At 31.6% G+C, this 19,350-nt stretch overlaps 1 protein-coding gene across 2 annotated transcripts in view; it reads left to right on the forward strand.

Moving 5' to 3' along the window:
• The window catches only part of LOC127706306 (prolyl 3-hydroxylase 1-like), a 66,589-nt gene that overhangs the window by 37,057 nt on the left and 10,182 nt on the right, over positions 1 to 19,350 (forward strand). The window contains exons 11-17 of one of the 2 annotated variants that reach the window (XM_052210820.1): positions 6,511 to 6,583; positions 6,909 to 7,143; positions 8,111 to 8,217; positions 13,082 to 13,177; positions 13,837 to 13,935; positions 16,428 to 16,578; positions 18,311 to 18,425. In XM_052210820.1, the coding sequence (XP_052066780.1) occupies positions 6,511 to 6,583; positions 6,909 to 7,143; positions 8,111 to 8,217; positions 13,082 to 13,177; positions 13,837 to 13,935; positions 16,428 to 16,578; positions 18,311 to 18,425 (876 nt within the window). The remainder of the gene's footprint in view (positions 1 to 6,510; positions 6,584 to 6,908; positions 7,144 to 8,110; positions 8,218 to 13,081; positions 13,178 to 13,836; positions 13,936 to 16,427; positions 16,579 to 18,310; positions 18,426 to 19,350) is intronic. The other variant, XM_052210821.1, reaches the window with a different exon arrangement.

The raw sequence follows: 19,350 nt of genomic DNA on the forward strand, positions 1-19,350 counted from the left end.
CATACAGTACCTCAAGCTGTCATCCTTCTTCTGTTCTAATACCGGACTAGCTGCCCATTCAGAGTTTGATATTTTTTACCACCATATGTTTAAGTTGGGTTTTTTTTCAAAGTGAAAGAGTATGCTACAAAGTTTTCATTTGAGTCCTTGTAAGACAAGCTGTATCACTACTAAATATAGCAGGACTATTCCACAGTTAAAAATTCTAATCAGCAAGTTCAAATTGACTGTACTTCATAATGAAGGCTGTCGTATGTCTGTCCCTTTCATCAATTTGTAGCTGTCAAATGATGACATAATAACATTTCCCACAAGTGTATTTCAATGTGATTCGATGTTTGGAATGGGAAATGCATGTTTTATAGTCAATTTGTTAAGGGAATGAAAATCAACACAGTACCCCCAAAACGCCATCCTTCTTCCGTACTAAAGACGGCTGCCCATTCGGAGTGTGATACCTGAATGACATTTTTTTACCAACATATTTTTAAGATGTTCTTTTTCAAAGTGAAGGGGTGTTCTTCAAAGTTTTTCATGTCAGTTTTTGCAAATGTGTCTTTTATAGTCCATTTGTTAATGGAACATTAATCCACACAGTACCTCAAGCTGTCATCCTTCTTCCGTTTAGAATTAGCTCCTCTTCTAAATCTGTGGCTAGCATGTTACACACTATTTTTGTTCTTCAAACTTCCCAGTCTATCTTGTCTGCTACTTCTGCTGTAAATGTTCTTCCTGTATTGATACCTTTAACAACAATAGTATGGTAGTTTGGTATTATTTTTATATAGACAGAAAGAGGGTTGTCGCAATACTCATATAATGGAGATTGTTCACAGTTTAATTGTACCACATGATACACATGTATACATATTTTACGAAATCAGCAGTTCAATGAAACCTGTTTTAAGCAGTCACTCTTGGGAAGTACCAAAATGGACTGCTCAAGAGAGGTGACCTTTTAAATGAGGTCTGAATAAAAAATTCTGATGCTGACATCCCCTCTGGCCAAGATCTGGGGAAATTGTTTAAATGTTTTCAATCGATAGAGTTATGGTTCAGTTAAATATAAAATGGTGGATTATGGCGCTGTTAATTCAGGGTTCGACACTAACGCTAGTCCGCTAGCCTGAGGCTAGTAAAAATTAGGGAGGGCTAGTAAAGTTTTCATCACAGTAGTCCGACGGGCTAGTCAAAATTTTTGTTTAAAATTAGGAATTTCACAAAATTTTAATAGTCAACAAATGCCAGATTTTTTGCTGACCTTTGCTGTCTTTACTGTACAGTTTATTCACATATATTTTTAGGACTTTTTATTGTCAGACATTTTTAACATGAAAAGTACTTTTTGAGGAGGGGAAAGAAATGAAAATAATGATGTAATTAATACATTGAAAACCACATGTTTTACAAACACTGTGATGATTCTGATCTCAAAAGTGCTTTCATGATATCAAAACAATAACATGAATACGAAATTTACATTCATTACTACTGATGCCATCACTGTTTGGGATAAATGTACAACTTATTGGGAGGAATCTGAAGCCATTTTTTTTAGTTTAATATTGGGAATTTTCTCCAAAGGAAAAAACCTGTATTTCGGATGTAATTTGAGGCAAACAATATCATCATATATACATGTACCAAGGATTTTTATAGTCTTACTATACAAATCCTTGTATATACTTAATAATAAGTCTTTGGTAAAAATATACAGATTTTTAGGGGGGAAACTGACAAACAACAAGGGAAAAGAAGGAGTCGATGAAAAATTATGACAAAAAAAACGCAAGGGCAAAACTTTCCTCTTTTGTGGGTGTATTTTTGAATCCATTACTTATCCATCTTCATTAAAGACACTAGTAATAATGATAAGTAAAACGAGAGAATGATGAAGTAATGATCTAAAAGGGTCTTCAAAATAAGTCGAAGACATTCTTAATATAGATGAAAATATTTTTTTTTTTGGTATCTGTAATTAGCAAACCAATGAAATTTCATGAAAAAGACATGTTCAAAACCCTCTGTTAATGCTCCAGAACACAGGATTTTGCTTCATTTATATCAAATTTTTCTCGGGGGGGGGGGGGGGGGGGGGGGGGGGGGGGGCAGCATGCCCCCAGACCCTCCTAGATAGGGTCATGCAGGTGGCACTACCGTCCAAGTGCCTGGCACTTGGAGGGCGTGTCAATTGATAAGAGGACTAGTAGAAAAATGATTTCACTAGCCCTGCAGGCTAGTACATACATTTAGTTATTGTCAAACCCTGTAATTTGAAGAAAACATTCAAAATATCTTAATATTTGTGGAGAAATAAGACGGTGATATGGTTTTCAATGGATGCAGAAAGGAGTGGAACTAATTCACCTCATATTGTGCAATCTTGGTTGCAAACGGTTTAGATTTTCAGTTTGACTTCGATACTGACCACATATAATTTTTGTCATGATTGAATTGGAAGTACATGACGGTTGTTAAAAGTTGAAATACAAATTTTGTGCAAAAATAAGGTGGCTGCTGACCTAGTTAGACAGGTCTGACATGGGACTAGCTGCCCATTCAAAGTTTGATACCTGAATGACATATTTCATCAACATATTTTTAGGATGTTCTTTTTCAAAGTGAAGGGGTGTTCTTCAAAGTTTTTCATGTCAGTTTTTGCAAATGTGTCTTTTATAGTCAATTTGTTAATGGAATAATAATCCACACAGTACCTCAAGCTGTCATCCTTCTTCTGTTTAGAGTTATCTCATCTTCTATATCTGTGATTTGCATGTTGCACACTATTTTTGTTCTTCAAACTTCCATGTTTATCTTGTCTGCTACTTCTAATGTACAATTGTATGGTATTTTGGTATTATTTTTATATAGACAGAAAGAGAGTTGTGTTAATACTCGTATAATTGGGATTGTTCACAGTTTAATTGTACCACATGATACACATAGATATAAGAAGATGTGGTATGAGTGCCAATGAGACAACTCTCCATCCAAGTCACAATTTGTAAAAGTAAACCATTATAGGTCAAAGAACGGCATTCAACACAGAGCCTTGGCTCACACCGAACAGCAAGCTATAAAGGGCCCCAAGAATGACTAGTGTAAAACCATTCAAACACAAACCAACGGTCTAATCTATATAAAAAACAAGAAACGAGAAACACTTATGAACCACATCAACAAACGACAACCACTGAACATCAGTAATATTTTACGAAATCAGCAGTACAGTCAAACCTGTTTTAAGCAGTCACTCTTGGGAAGTCTCAAAAGTGACTGCTCAAGAGAGGTTACCGGTACCTTTTTAAATGAGGTTTGAATAAAACATTCTGATGCCGACATCCCCTCTGGTCAAGATCTGGACAAATTGTTTAAGTGTTTTCATTGGGAGAGTTTGGTTTTGCGTCAGTGAAATAAATAAAAAAAAAGGTGGATTCTGGCCCTGTTGATTTGAAGAAAACATTCAAAATATCTTAATATTTGTGGAGAAATAAGACAGTGATACTGTTTTCAATTTTCAATAGAAGCGAAAGGGAGTTGAACATGAGGAATTCACAATTTCTCCTATCGTGCAATCTGGTTTGCAAACCGGTTTAGATTTTCAGCTTGACTTCGATACTGACCACATATAATATTCGTCATGATTAAATCGGAGGTTAAAAACATTAAAATGACTTGTTAAAAGTTGAAATGAAGATCTCCTGCAAAAATAAGGTGACCGCTGACCGAGTTAGACAGATGACTACTGAAATGAGTTAAATTATATGGAGAAAAGTTTTGGAGGATCTGTAAATGACTGTTACAGGCAGGTGACCGCTGAAACGAGGTGACCATTAAGGCAGGTTTGACTGTATTTCTTGGTTTTTTGTTTGAATTGCATGTGATAAATGACAGTTCCTAATATGTAAAATTATATGGATATATGATCAGCGAAAATTTAAAAGTCATTGACTTAAAGCTGTGGTAAATATTGAATAGGTATTTTATCAGCTGTATCTTTCAACTTTTAATTTTGATAAATAAAATTACATGGCTAAGTAACATCAATGATTATTATGCAGAATTGACTTGTAAAAAACAGATTTGTAATTCCAATTGAAAAAATTATATTTTAATGGGCTCTAATATTAAGGTGCAAAAAAACTTTAAAATAATTTCTTTGTGTACAATATTTTTGCATTGAAGTATGTTGCCATTTTACATAAAATACAAACAATGAGTGAATTTTTATTGTGTTGTATGTGCATTACATCACAGAACTACAATACAATTAGAAGCTATTTTAGTAACAATGTATAAAAGTTATTGGTAGTGAAATCTGCATTCTTTTCTTTCAGTTCATTTTTCATTGTTTCAGCTCACTAGCAATGCATGATATTGGTGTTACTTTTCTAGTTGCTAAGTTAACATTTCGGAATATCTTTATATCTTTCCTGAACTTTCACTCAGGTAACCAAAATGTGTATACTTTTTCAGTCAGCCAATGTATTTTGACCTTATTATCATGTTGCTGTATTGAGGGGGGGGGGGGGGGGAGGGGGAGGTTTACAATCAGGTCTGTTCCTCACCATCTATTTGTGACAAGTCAGCAATAGTTGGTATGTGGATTTGTTGTAATGACTTTATTTCTGTCTGACGTATGCCATAAGACCTTGACCTCATTTTTACACACCGTAGTTCAGATTCAGTTTTCAGGATGAGGTCTCCTCCCCAATAATACACATGACAGGACAACATTATTTGTTTCTTCATTCTGAAATGTGGCTTTTGACATGACATTTGTATTTCATTGATCAGGTTAAGTTTTTAAGGCTGTTCTATAATAGGTATACATCCTCATGTCTATCTGACATTTTCAAGCTCTGGAGGTCAGGAAAATATAACAGGATTGTTCCTTTGTAACTTTGCCTTACAGATCAACAAATTTTTGTAAAAAAAAAAAGTACATTTTCTCTGGATATGATAAATTTCCTTGACCTCATTTTCATGGTTGAGTATGCAGGAATAGGTGTGTTACTCTGTTAATATTGACAGGTTGTCAATGTTTGACATGAAGTTTGGTTGTAATCGTACATATATCTGACATATTTGAATTGACCTCAGGTTTTTGTCCAGTCGGCAACTTCTGTCCCAGAAAGCTCGACATAGGGATAGTGATCTGGCGTCGCCAGCAGCAGCGTTAACTAACTACTTAAAAGCTTTATATTTTAGAAGGTTGAAGACCTGGATGCTTCATACTTTGTATATAGATGCCTTATATTATGAAGTTTCCATCTGTCATATGTCCATTGTCATTGACCTCATTTTCATGGTTCAGTGATAACTTGAAAAAAAAGTTAAGAATTTTTGTAATGTTAATTTCTCGTTTATTATGAGTAATAGCATAACTATATTTAGTATGTGCGTACCTTGCAAGGTCTTCATGCCTGTCAGACAGTTTTCATCTGATCTTGACCTCATTTCATGGATCAGTGAACAAGGTTAAGTTTTCTTGGTCAAGTTCATATATCAGATACTATAAGCAATAGGTCTACTATATTTGGTGTATGGAATGATTGTAAGGTATACATGTCCTACTGGCAGGTGTCATCTGACCTTGACCTCATTTTCATGGTTTTTTGGTTAAAGTTAAGTTTTTGTGTTTTGGTTTTTTTTGCTAATACTATATGCAATAAGTCAACTTTATTTGGTGTATGGAAATATTTTATGATGTACATGTCAGTCTGGCAGGTTTTATTTGACCATGATCTCATTTTCACGGTTCATTGCTCAGTGTTAAGTTTTTGTGTTTTGGTCTGTTTTTCTTAAACTATAAGCAATAGGTCAACTATATTTGGTGTATGGATTGTAAGGTGTATATGACTGTCTGGCAGATATCATCTGACCTTGACCTCATTTTCATGGTTCATTGATCAATGTTAAATTTTCATGGTTAAGTTTGTTTCTTAGATATTATAAGCAACAGGTCAACTATATTTACTACATAGATTGATTGTAAGGTGAACATATCTGTCTGGCATGGTTCATCTGACCATGACCTCATTTTCATGGTTCATTGGTCAATGTTAAATTTTCCTGGATAAGTTTGTTTCTTAGAAACTATAAGCAATAGGTCAATTATATTTTGTGTATGGAATGATTGTAAGGTGTACATGTATTTCCAGTATGGTTTAACTGACCTTAGCCTAATTTTCTTGGATCATGTTAAGTTTATGTGATACTTGAAGCTTTATATTTAGGACTATCAACATAAAATCAATTATCAGTAAAGCACGTGAGACATTTCAGCATGTGCACTCTTGTCTTATTAGGTCTAAGTCCTTTATATATACATGTGGGTAAAAAAATATTTGGTACATTAAATTATAATAAAAAGAATATGTACTTTTAACAGATGTTAATTGACCTTTACCTAAGGTTCAGAGTTGATTGACTTTTGAAATAATTCAAATATTACAGCATGCAATCATCTCAGTGTATGTGTGGTAACTCTTTGTTTTGTATTTGCAGCTTGATATCATTCCTGACAGAAGATGAAGAACCAGGGCATTTTAGTTTCCTAAATAGAAGACATAAGAAAGAGGTAACACATATAAAGATGTACATTGCTTTTTGTTCTGTACTTTGTTTTACTTGACAAATAAAGTAAGACAACAAATGTAAAGCAATATAAATGTAATACAGAAAGTAATAAAGAAAATTATAAATAGATGTTACATTGATTTTTTTTGACAGTGTAAAAAAATCGATTCGCAACAATAGAATCTGTGACTGATTTTTTTCAAGGATTTGAATTTCTTTATTTTAATGAGATTTAAAAATCAAATAAATGACTGTTTATTTATCATCCATTGAATGCAAAGCACTAACAGAAAAATTACAGATTATAAACTATTTATGATTTGCAGATGCCTGTTGTGTCAAAATGTGGAAGAGTTGTTGGCTTTAGATTATCTGACAGACAGAGATCAGAGAGATCAGAATCACAGAGATGCTCTATGGTTTTAATATTTACATCTAACAGAAAGGAGGACAGTCCGGCTCACAGAGAAGCTTCATTATACCTTTTGGATTTAGAGAAAAGTCGTCTTGAAGTAAAAGAAGTTAATAATACAGAAGACATGAAAAAATTTTACGACAATGGTAAAATTTATAGTTTTTTGTAGTATAAGCAATAGTTAAACAAAGCAATATTACTGAAATGACAAGGTTCTCGTTAATGCAGGTACATCATGTATCAGGTTGTATGAAGACCAGATATTTTAAAATATACATTATCACAAATTTAAAAACTGGTGTTAATATTTCCAACCAGTAACCACTTTTAAAAGTATTCTTTGGTTTTCTTTAATTTCCATCGTGATAGAGCTATAATGTATTTAACTTGTCAGGAATTGGTAAGATATTTCAGATCGATGATCTTTGAATAGACATCAACAGAAGGATAGGTACAATATCTTTTTTTCTGTCAGGTTTAATGATTTTAAAATCAGGTAAATGAATACTTAAAAAAACTGGTTATGAGCAAATTGGTCTTCAAGTTTTTTAGTTGAAATCCATATGCAAATGTATTTTTGGACAGATTTTGTGTGACTGCAAACGCTGCATGTTTCTTTGATATTGACCATACGGCATGTATATATTTTCTACGGTCATAACCATCTCCACCGATGACTGAAGTTAGATAATATCCTCTCTTGTTTAATAGTGGTTGTAGGATCTCAGCTGGGCCATTGGCAATTAATTATATAATGATAATAACTGTTATTGTCTGCATTTTTGCTGCAAGTTTAAAGTAATTCAAAATTGAGAAGTCTTTTTCTAAGACCCTCTTACCCTCAGTTTTTAGCTAGAACACTGAATGAGATGTTTTATTTTATTTAAAGGATTGCACTTAATATATCATTGACACTTCAAAGTGTATTGGAGTAGTCAGTTTGTTATGATTTTATATGAATAAAGGGAGATGTGGGTAACACACAATCAATGAGGCAGCAACCAGACAATATAAAAGAAAAGCAAACGACAAAAGACATTTAGAGGTCAGCATACAGTATATAATCATCAGAGTTTTAAATACTGCTTAATTTGGGGTTTTTTCCACAATTAGGAGTAAGAATAGTGATGGGTGAAAAAGAGTTAAATAGTAACCAAAGATTTGCAGCAGATGGTCTGATAACTGAAGAACAGTGTCAAGCATTGATAAATATGAATCAGGTAAATTTTGCACCTTAATTGATCAGAAATTAATTCATTATTCCAATTTTGTATGTTGAGTCATATCTGTGGTTAGCTTCATAACATCAAAAAAACTCATACATTTGTAAATTTGTTTAATAATGTCACTACAGTAATCAGCCTTGTATAGTTTGCACTGGTACATTGTCCGCACACCCCTTTTCGCCACGAGAATTCAGGTAAAAAAATTTTTGTAACTCTTTGAAAACGTCTAATGAAACTCTGGTAATTTCAAATCGTGTGTGATCGTTTGCGGTATTTTCATGGAAAAACCTGTTTTCCATCATCAAATAGAAGTTGAAAATGCTTGAAAATGATTCAAGAACACTTCACGAGTGTTAAAATAAGTCAAAATCACAACCAAAAAAAATTTAGAAACTTGTGTATTTTTAAACCGGAAGTTCGAATAGCACGTGTAAATGAAAATAAATACGATGAGAGTGTACAGAAAATCCGTACTTAATAGATATCACTAGAATATGACTTTGAAAGTAAAACAGTTCCATAACAGTTCGATAAACGACTTAGAAATAAAAGATCTCATGGCAAACGCAAAAACCGTAATCAACTTATTAAACATCGTATAAATTATACACTTGCTGATCTGTTATCTATAATAAAAAATAATGGCAGACATCAAGTATTATGCAAACTGGGTCCGATAACAATAAGTAAATTATATGCTATTTTTCTGGAGTGTGATACAATTTCTTTTTTTAGCCCAATGTATGAATACACCCGTATTATTACAGCCTTTTGTCATCATAGGCTATTTCCTAGTATCAATAAACCTGAAAATCATAAACGGCATTTTCTTAAATTAAAATATATAAATAGAGGTATTGATTTTATTAACTTATCTAGTATTTTCAATGACTCTACCATCCAAAGCCAAATACCTCCATATTTTGATAATATAGAACCACCTATTATTTCGTATTCTTATAAAAAAAACCAGCAGAAGTTTGATTTTTAATTATACGTCAGTTACATCAGACGTCAATATAGAAAATAATGTTCCTTCCACTTGAGATTGTGAAACATCTAGTTTTAGATATGTTCCCTATGGTCATGTCCTTACAGGAGACCTCAACATTGTCGAAGACCGTGAGGTCATAACTTTTCTTAGAAAGGACCGAAATATCGTCCTCCATCTAAAATAGATTGGAAACAGTGTCTTCAGGTCATTAAAGACGCTCTATCTGTCTTACTGTAAAAATTGGTGTAAACGTGAAAAATCTGATAAAAAATCTCTAGACAGTTATTGGAATAAAATTATGAATACTGTTAATATTCGTATATCTCATTTTGAAACAATTCTGAAATTAGTAATACGGTCCATGATATTCCCATTTCCAGAATAAAAAATAAACTCCAAGTACTCGCAAAGCGGTTTGTGTTCGTACCGGCAGACAAAGAAACCAATAATGTAGTGGTGGTGTGACGCATATACTACACGGAAGTTCTCCAAAACGAAATTACAAATTCATCTACATCCAGGTCCGTACGCTCCACAGAGAGTCAAATTGTAAACAAGCATATCACTGCCACTACCCAGCTTAAAGCCTCTTCCGAACATTTGAAAGTCCCTACTATGTACTGGTTACCTAAATTGCACAAAAAACAATTGAAATTCCGTTTCATCTCCGCATCTAGTAAGTGTTCTACTACCAATCTATCAGTGCTTCTAACTATCTCCCTTACTACTATCAAAGAACTTGTTATTAACTTTTGTAATAAAGCTTATGAAAATAATGGTATTAATTATTTTTGGAGTGTTAAAAATTCTTGAGAATTTTTAGATAAAATACATGCTTTTGATGGTCCTTTTAATTCTGTTGACAGTTATGATTTTTCTACTCTCTATACTACACTTCCTCACAATCTTATCAAGAAAAAGTTTTCATATTTGATTAAATGGTCTTTTGAAAAATCTCATTACAAATTTATTTGCTGCAACTCGTTTAAAGCCTTTTTCTGTAACGAAAAAGGAAAGTATGCTAGATACACTTACTGGAAATGTGAAGATATGATTGAAGCTTTAAATTTTCTCCTGGACAACATATATGTACGTTTCGGCGATAAAGTGTATTGACAAGTAGTAGGTATTCCTATGGGCACTAACTGCGCCCCTTTAATAGCAGATTTATTCCTGTATTGTTATAAATCTCAGTTTATGACCAAACTCAGTAAAGACACCTCATTGTTACATTTGGTTGATACTTTCAACAATACCTTCCGTTATCGAGATGATATTTTTTCGTTAAACTATCCAGAGTTCTCTAAATATACTACCGAAATTTACCCAAAAGAACTTACTTTAAGTACATCTAACATAAACAGCAGTAGTTGTCCTTTTCTGGATTTGGACATTTCAATCTCAAAGGAAAACTCCATACTAAAATTTACGACAAAAGAGACGACTTTTCATTCCCTATTGTTAATTTTCCTTTTTTAGACGGCGATGTTCCTTTGGCTCCATCATACAGTGTTTATATATCCCAACTCGTTCGTTATGCCCGTGTGTAAAGTGATGTCATAGATTTTAACGAACGTAATCAATGCATCACTGGTAAATTATTAAGTCATGGATTTCGTTACCATAAATTACGTAAAACTTTTACTAAATTTTATCATAGATACAAAGATTTGATTAGTAAATTTTGCTGTACCTGTAGAAAACTGATTAAAATTGGTATTTCACATCCTAAATTTTCTGGTAATATTGAACTTAAAGCACGGAAATCACTATGTGATCTGTGTAAACTCATCGAACCTTTAAACAAACTTATTAGTAAAGGTTATCATACCAATGTTGTAATTAGATCTTTGAATATAGTTTACATTGGCACTAATATCGATTTTGTCATCAGCAAATTAAAACATAACTAAATTTGTATTCTTTTCAAACGGGATGTATAAAGACACACCCACTTTCATTTTGATCTATAAAGAGGTTAAACTCCTAACTATCTTACTGTCTGTCGATACATTTATTTTTAGCATTGCACAAGTCATGTCTTCTTTGACTGTCCATGACGTTAAAATACTAAATCCCTGGGATGTGTTTTAGTTGATTTTAGTCTCTGATGCATGATTTTTAATTATTAATTGTTTTGGCTTTTAATTAGCTGTCAGTAACTGCGAGTAATTTCAAATCGTACTTTCTTGTTTATTTGACCTGTTGATACTAATTGTAATGACTTTTGTTATTTAAAGTTATTCAGGGTTATATCTGGTCTATATACCAGCTTTGATAAGTGTTTGGTATTACTATAAATTTTCACTTCGTACTATGAACATCAAAATTATTTATTTTGTAAAAATATTTCCTTTCTCTATTGGAACTGTACACGTATACATAACAACAAAATTATTTTCATTTACCTGTGTTTAAAATAATTGCAAATGGCTGATATTTTTGTTCGAGCATATTGTTTTTCTTAAATTGTTGAACATTTCATACCGATATAACATGTTACTTTTATTATTCTTCCCTTAGTTTATTTATTTAGTATTTGCATTGTATCATAGGTCAAATTTATTTGTTCATTGTATGTTCATTGGTGTTAATATGTCCGTTGATTCAGTTAAGCTATTTCAGTTGATATTTTATAGTGTGTCTTTCTATGTTGTGATGTTACACTATTGTTTCAGAAAAAGGGTGAAGGTTTGGTACCATTAAAACGTTTAAACCTGCTGCATTTGTTTGCACCTGTCCTAAGTCAGGAATCTGATGTTCAGTAGTTGTCGTTTGTTGATGTGGTTCATAAGTGTTTCTCGTTTTTTATATAGATTAGACCGTTGGTTTTTCCGTTTGAATGGTTTTACACTAGTAATTTTTGGGGCCCTTTATAGCTTACTGTTCGGTGTGAGCCAAGGCTCCGTGTTGAAGACCGTACTTTTGACCTATAATGATTTACTTTTTTAAATTTTGACTTAGATGGAGAGTTGTCTCATTGGCACTCATACCACATCTTCTTATATCCATACTTGAGTAAAATAATGTTTAACATATCTATATTTTGATGTTTGAAGGATCTTAAGCTAAAACAAAACACATGCGTCAGTATGAAACACCAAAAAGGAACGAATAACTGATTACATTTTGTAGTTTATACCTCGTTATGCATAAGCTGGTTCACTGTTGACTTCTACACTTTTTCATTCCGTTGTATTCAAGCAGATTCCAGTTTTTTTTAAGCAATGCAGTGAAAAGAAACAAGAAATTTGTAATGAAGCATTTAATTTTGAAGTTTATATTTTATATTGAATAAAAATTACATATTAATATGGATTAGGTAAAATTATTAGTTTTGAAAATGATAAGCGCACCCTCTACAATTTCAATAACAAACATGGCGCAACGTAAACAAACCTCGCGAAATCGATTTTTTTCTCTTATTTCTTCCTTATCGTACTCTAGACTATAGTCCACACCCCTCTCTGGCAGGCTCAATTTTGGAAAATAAAACCGCGGACTATACAAGCCTGAATTCGGTTGTATGAATTCTGGCACAATCAGAATAGTTTTGTGGGTTTTGATGAAATTTCTCATCTGGACACAATTTTTTTTTTTTTTTTTATAGGAATACCATTTTGAAACTGATAGACAATAGCTCAATTTATCAACCTTTCATTGAATTGAATGGGAAGGCCAAATTTCTAACCTGCATGGATGTTTGTTGCTTTTCATGATAATTTGTGTAAGTCATCAAAAAATCTGTGTTATTTAAAAAACTGTAAATAGCGAAAGTGTTGAATATTTCTTCTGTTCATTTAATTTTTCCTTTCATAGAAAAATGAAGTGTCATTTTTCTTTATTTTTTAACTTATTTTGCAGGAAGGTGCCATCGGTGGAGATGGTTATGATCGTAGACGATCACCCCATACCAAAAGTGAAACATTTGATGGTCTAACTATCAGTAGGGCAACAGAGGTATCTATTTCAGTCTGCACTCATATTTCTTAATTTTTTATTGACATTTGAATTTCATTTTGCCAGCTTTTTTCAACAGCAGCTTGAGGCATGGCAATGTTTTTTTTAAAGATGAAATTGTTGATAAATTGAAATAAAAAATTATCTTTTCAATTTGTTGACAAATATCAAAAGACAAATTCGATATGTAACTATCAGGCTACTGTCTGTAAAATTGAAATGATTGTTAGAAAATGTCATTAACCCATTTACATTTTTTCAGAAAATGTAATATAGTTTCAGCTTGTGGTATTTACTTGTTCATACTTTTAGTCCAGTAAATTAATATACTAAATGACTAAATATATCTGATAAAAATATTACTTTGAAATGCAACAAATAAATACTATTTTCTAAACTAATCTAAAAAAAAACAGTTGAAATGACCAATTTTATTTTGTCATGTTAATAATTATTTTAATATGGAAGTATCTGTTAGATGTTTACTTTAATTCATTCCAATCTACTGTTTTCACTCAAAGTGGTGAACAACGAATTTTAAAATGTTAAAAAGAATCTCAAAGATTTTTTGTTACTTTGACATTTTTCAAAAAGTTTATTGAGTACCAGGTAAAATATCAAATTTTCTACAAAATTTTTTGACTATTCGTTTACCACAGAAATCGTTCGAAGATGGAAGCAGCAAGAAAGCTGGAAATTTTTCCCCTCACACAAAATATGAGCTATTTACGGGCCTAAATATATGGCATACCATGGAGGTTTGTAAACAAAGTCCCTGTATCATCAAATACAATATGCATTAACAAATACCTAGAGCACTTAATCATAGATTGTATATGTCACTGTCACTGGGGGTAAAGGTTGGAAAAATCTTTTAAATATATGTGTTTAAAATGTTTTCAACTTTCACTTTGGATTTATTAACAAACTTTATATGTTTACCCATTAACAGAATTGTCACTGTAAACTTACATTTTCTCCATCTTTCACAACTATTTCCTGTTATATGTTTTACATGGGGAGGTACTGGTGATAAATTCATCCAGTACATGTATATGTTCTGTTTAATTTGTTGTTAGATATGGATTTTCTTGAAATTTTCTCATACTTTGTTAACACATTGGATTCCATCTAGAAAAAAAACAACCCAATTATATACATTTGTTAAAGAAAGATATTAAAATTGATTTTTCTTATAAAAGATAAGGCAAGAAATGGGAGGATGGAGAATTTAGCATAAATGGCATTTGGAAATGAATTTAACCTACCCTAAATATTGAATTGGTATTTATGGTCTAAACATGTATGAGAATTTTTTTCAAGTTATCTTTTTTGTATGATTGATAACAGCAGCAGTTTTAAATATTAGTTTTATGCTTGTGTGTGTTTGATATTGAGTATTGACAAAACAGTGGTGTGAATGTATTTTTTTTTTTACATTTGATGAATTTATTTCAGCATGTCACTTTGCTCCACAGGAATTTCATTACAAACATTTTTTGCTTGATTCTTCTTTTGTATGATAGTGATGAATCATGAAAAATTACTGTGAATGCTTTAACTCAAAAATACCTCCATTCTCTTGACTGAATGACATTATACAATCACTTCAACAAAGCTGAGGAAATGTTATAATTTATCTTGCCCTCCACATCTGTGTGGCAGTTTGAATGTGAATCCACATATATCAGAATCTGTAAGAGAGAGGATCATCTAATTTTTGCAGGGATAAGTTTGTTATAAGGTTACATCCAAAGAAGGTCAATATGAAGTGTATTTTTAACTTTAAGTGACTTCAAAATTTTGCATCAAGTTTTTAGAAGCACCAAGAAGAGTGCTTAGTTTAAGATTCATTTAAATCATATGATTTGTACTTTTAAATGTAAGATCTTGTAGTCATATAGGATGTGTGTTTTGTTAATCTACTGACTGAGATGAAAAAGGGGGGGTTGAGAAATAGAAAAAATAGTTTAATCCTGACCCCATTTTCAATTGCCTGTCCTCAGTCAGGAGCTTTGTCAGTAGTTGTTTTAACATGTCATATATATATGTTTTTTGTCATTAGGAGGATTTACAGCTCTTTGAAATTTTCTGTTAAATTTATTCACAGCTTTTATAGAATCTGGACAATTTAGAACTTAACTTATTTTGTAGACACCTGTCTATTGTTGAAAAATGTATTTTGTTTACTTTTATTAATGGGTTGCTGTCTCATTGACATTTACCCCTCATCCCCTTTTATTCATCTTCTACAGAGCAGTTTGAGATGTTAACTTTTTATCGATAATGCAGATTAATTGGATAAGAAAACATTTAATACCTTTGCATGCATTTGAAAATGTGCCTCTGACAGCAAAATAGTTTTAAAGTGTTCATATCTAGCAAACTATGAAATTATCAAAATATATGAATACAAAAATATATATTAACGAATGTTGAATGCACTGTGTTTTTAGATAAAATTTTAGTGGTAACTGCATGTGTACACTAGTTGAAAGATTTATATGTCATTTCATCTCAAATGTACTTCCGATTTTCAGATTTATCCTCTTAAATGTACTTCCGATTTTCAGATTTTTAAACTTGTAAATTTGTTTCTGTTTTGTTGATACCACACCAATTCCTCCAATCTGTATATTTGGATCATCTGTGAGCTGTTTTGTTTAATCAATAAAAATTGCAAAGAATTTCTGTTTAAGGAGTAAAAATACTGCGAGTTCATAATTTTTTAATGTAATTTTTAGTTAAATCTAAAAATGTGATATGGTGAATAACACCATTAAGAAATTGGATCTTAATAATAAATACTCTTCTACAAAATGTACAGATATCACATTTATTCAGCTGTCATTATTTTCTTGTGTCAAAAATATATTGAGAGGTAAAATATGTATGCGTAAAATATTCTATAAATTGTCATGTAAATTTGGATTCAGTCTTTTGTAATGGAATTTTTGATTTTATAATTAGAAAATGTTTTTTTTATCTGTTTTTTTTTTTTTTTAATAAACTTAATATCAACTAGAGCTGCATTACATAGATTCTACAAAGTGTCATCCGTGAATCAAAACTTCTGCAAAAAAAAAATTGTTAAAAAAAAGTGTTTCTGCAATTAATTCTGTTCAATATATGAACAAATTTATTAAAAAAAAAAAGATTAAAAGTTTTATGAATTTAAGGAACTATACCTATGATTACAGACTTTTCTTGTTTAGGAAAGATTTTAATTCTAGACTCCATTATTTTGTAGTTGGTCCATGTTGGGGTTATAAGTAAACAAGCAGCCCAGCTGTTTCTGGATGCCAGTGACTATGGAAGACTCTTGGTGGAAAAGTATTTTAACTTGACACAACCATTACACTTTGATTATACACATTTAGTCTGTAGGACTGCTGTTGAAGGTATTTTTATGAAATCAGTTAACATAGTCATTTTTGCAATTTTTCTTATCTATGAAGTGGCCCATTGAAAAAAAAAATATTTATGAAAAAGAGTCTATATCAGCAAACTATTTCCTATTTTTACCACCTGAGTTCCACATAAGCAGTTTCACAAATAATATAAGTCCCGATTTAGATAATTTGTATATTATAATGCACTTGTCACCAGAACCTGAAGTTAATAGAGGATTTTTATTTTTTCATTTACCGTAGAAAGGCTTGTATAGTCCGCGGTTTTATTCTCCAAAATTGGACCTTCCAGACGGGGTGCGGACTATAGAGTACAATAAGCAAGAAATAAGAGAAAAAGTTTCAATTTCGCGGGCGAGGTGGTTTGTTTACGTTCCGCCATCTTTGTTATTTCTATTGTAGAGGGCGCTCTTATCATTTTTCAAACTAATAATTTTAACTCATTCATATTAATAAGTTATTTCTATTCAATATCAAATTAATACTGATAAATATAAAAACTAAACCTTTCGTTACAAATTTCTCGTTTCTTTTCAATGCATTGGTTGAAATAAACTGGTATCTATCTGCTTGATTGAAACGATACAAACATAGTGAAAAAGACAACCGTAAACCAGCTTAGAATTTGTAAACTACAAAACGTAATCGGGTATTGTTCATTCCGTTTTGGTGTTTAATACTGACTAATATGGTTTGTATAAGCTTAAGACCCTTCAAACATTAATGTGATAGATATATTAAAGACTGTTTTACAAAAGGATGGAACTGTTTTACTTTCAAAGTCGTATTATAGTGATATCTGTTATGTACGGATTTCGACTCTCACCGGTTATTTCTTCTTTTACACGTGCTTTTTAAACTTCCTGTTTAAACATACACAAGTTTCTAAATTGTTTTTTAAGTGAATTAAACTTATTTTAACAATCATGAAGCGTTCTAGAATCATTTACAAGCAGTTTCAGCTTCTGTTTGATGATGGAAAACAGGTTTTTCCAAGAAAATACCGCAAACGACCGCACAGGATTTGAAATTACCGGAGTTTCATTACACCTTTTCGAACAGTTACAAAAAGTTTTTTTACCTAAAATTTCGTGGGGAGAAGGGGGTGCGGACTATGTACCACTGCGAACTATACAAGCCTTTCTACGGTATTTGAAAACTGCTCATGGAGTACTGTAAATTCAGAAGTTATTGTGAGGTTTTTACTGATGCAAGTAATGCGACTGGGTGAGTATGGCGATAATAAGAACCAACATTCTGATATATAATGCATATATCTGAAATCAAATCCCAAATTTTGGTTGGTCATGTCAAAATTAAAGTAATGAATGCTTGCAATAATTTCTGAATTTACATTACTTTTGTCACTTGATGGTCTCCTTATTTTTATATAGATTCAGAATACTGTGTATTCATTTATTTCTGTGGATTGAACAAAATTGCATTTTCTTGCATATTTGATGTCATGGTTTTCCCAAAGTCTACATGCAAGCTCATGGAAAATTTGTACTTCATTGAATAATTTGTGGTTCAGCTATATCCATAAAATCCACGAAAATTGGTATCCAAAGAATAATAAATTATCCATAGTTACTTGATTGAATGACAGCTAGTAATTTGTTTTCCATACCCTGTTATTAATGAGAAAAAAAAGGTGGTATAAATTCCTTGTAATGCTAACATGTAGATTTAAACATCTGAATATCATGTCTATGAATTTCAGGTTCACAAGAAGATAGACAAGATCTAAGTCACCCTGTACATGGAGACAATTGTGAACTACAGGCAGATGGTTCATGTATAAGAAGATTTCCGTCATATGTACAGAGAGACTACAGGTAATTTCCTCAGTACTTTATGTTCATTTTTCGTCTCTATGTATGTTGTTGACATTTTTCAAGTACATATTTGTGGTAAAAAAACAAGTTAAGGATACCAGGCTTATAATTTTGTATGCCAGATGCATATTTCATCAACATCAGACTCATCATGGCGCTTAGGGATCATAGATTTATTCTTATGAGGAAGCTCCGAGCATGCTCGGAGGATGCTCAGAGCTTTTTCAGTAGGCTCTTCTCTGCAGTTTATGTGAAAATAATTATCATGATCCATTAAGATGTCAATCAAATCTACACCACTTCTATAATAAGGAAAGTAGAGCATTATAGAGGAAGCTCAATTAACACCTGTGTAAACATCTAATCTATTCAAATACATTTTGCCTGAAATTTTACAAAACTATAGAATAGATTAGAAATTCTTCAACAGTACTGTGTAATGCTTGGAAAGAAATCTCATGTCTCCACAAAAAGTGAAAGTCTTTAACAAAAAATATACAATTATTATATTTTTAAAATAATCATTTCTTTTTTTATAATAAAACAAATTCTCAAATTTTATAATTAGATGATATGATTTAAATATAGTTTATATTATATAATATGCTACATAAAAGTTATCAAGACACAAACAACAGTCAGGGGGCGATACTAAACAAGTTATTTTTTTTTAGTTACTTATATTAATAGGTATTTTTTGTTTTTTTAAATTATTTGATATAATCTCAATTGTTATTTTAAATGTCAAAAGTGGACTAAATGTAGTTTTTAAGAATTTTTATATCATTTCATTAAGTAAAATTAAGTATTTATCCAACTTGAGATGAGTATAGAGAGATTACTTTAAAAATAATGACAAAAATATTACTTTTATAAATTATTTTATACATCTTCGAAAAACTAAGCGAAAAACTAAGCACAATTA

Source organism: Mytilus californianus, unplaced genomic scaffold (genome assembly GCF_021869535.1).
Source record: "Mytilus californianus isolate M0D057914Y unplaced genomic scaffold, xbMytCali1.0.p SCAF_6, whole genome shotgun sequence".
Classification (NCBI taxonomy): Eukaryota; Metazoa; Mollusca; class Bivalvia; order Mytilida; family Mytilidae; genus Mytilus; species Mytilus californianus.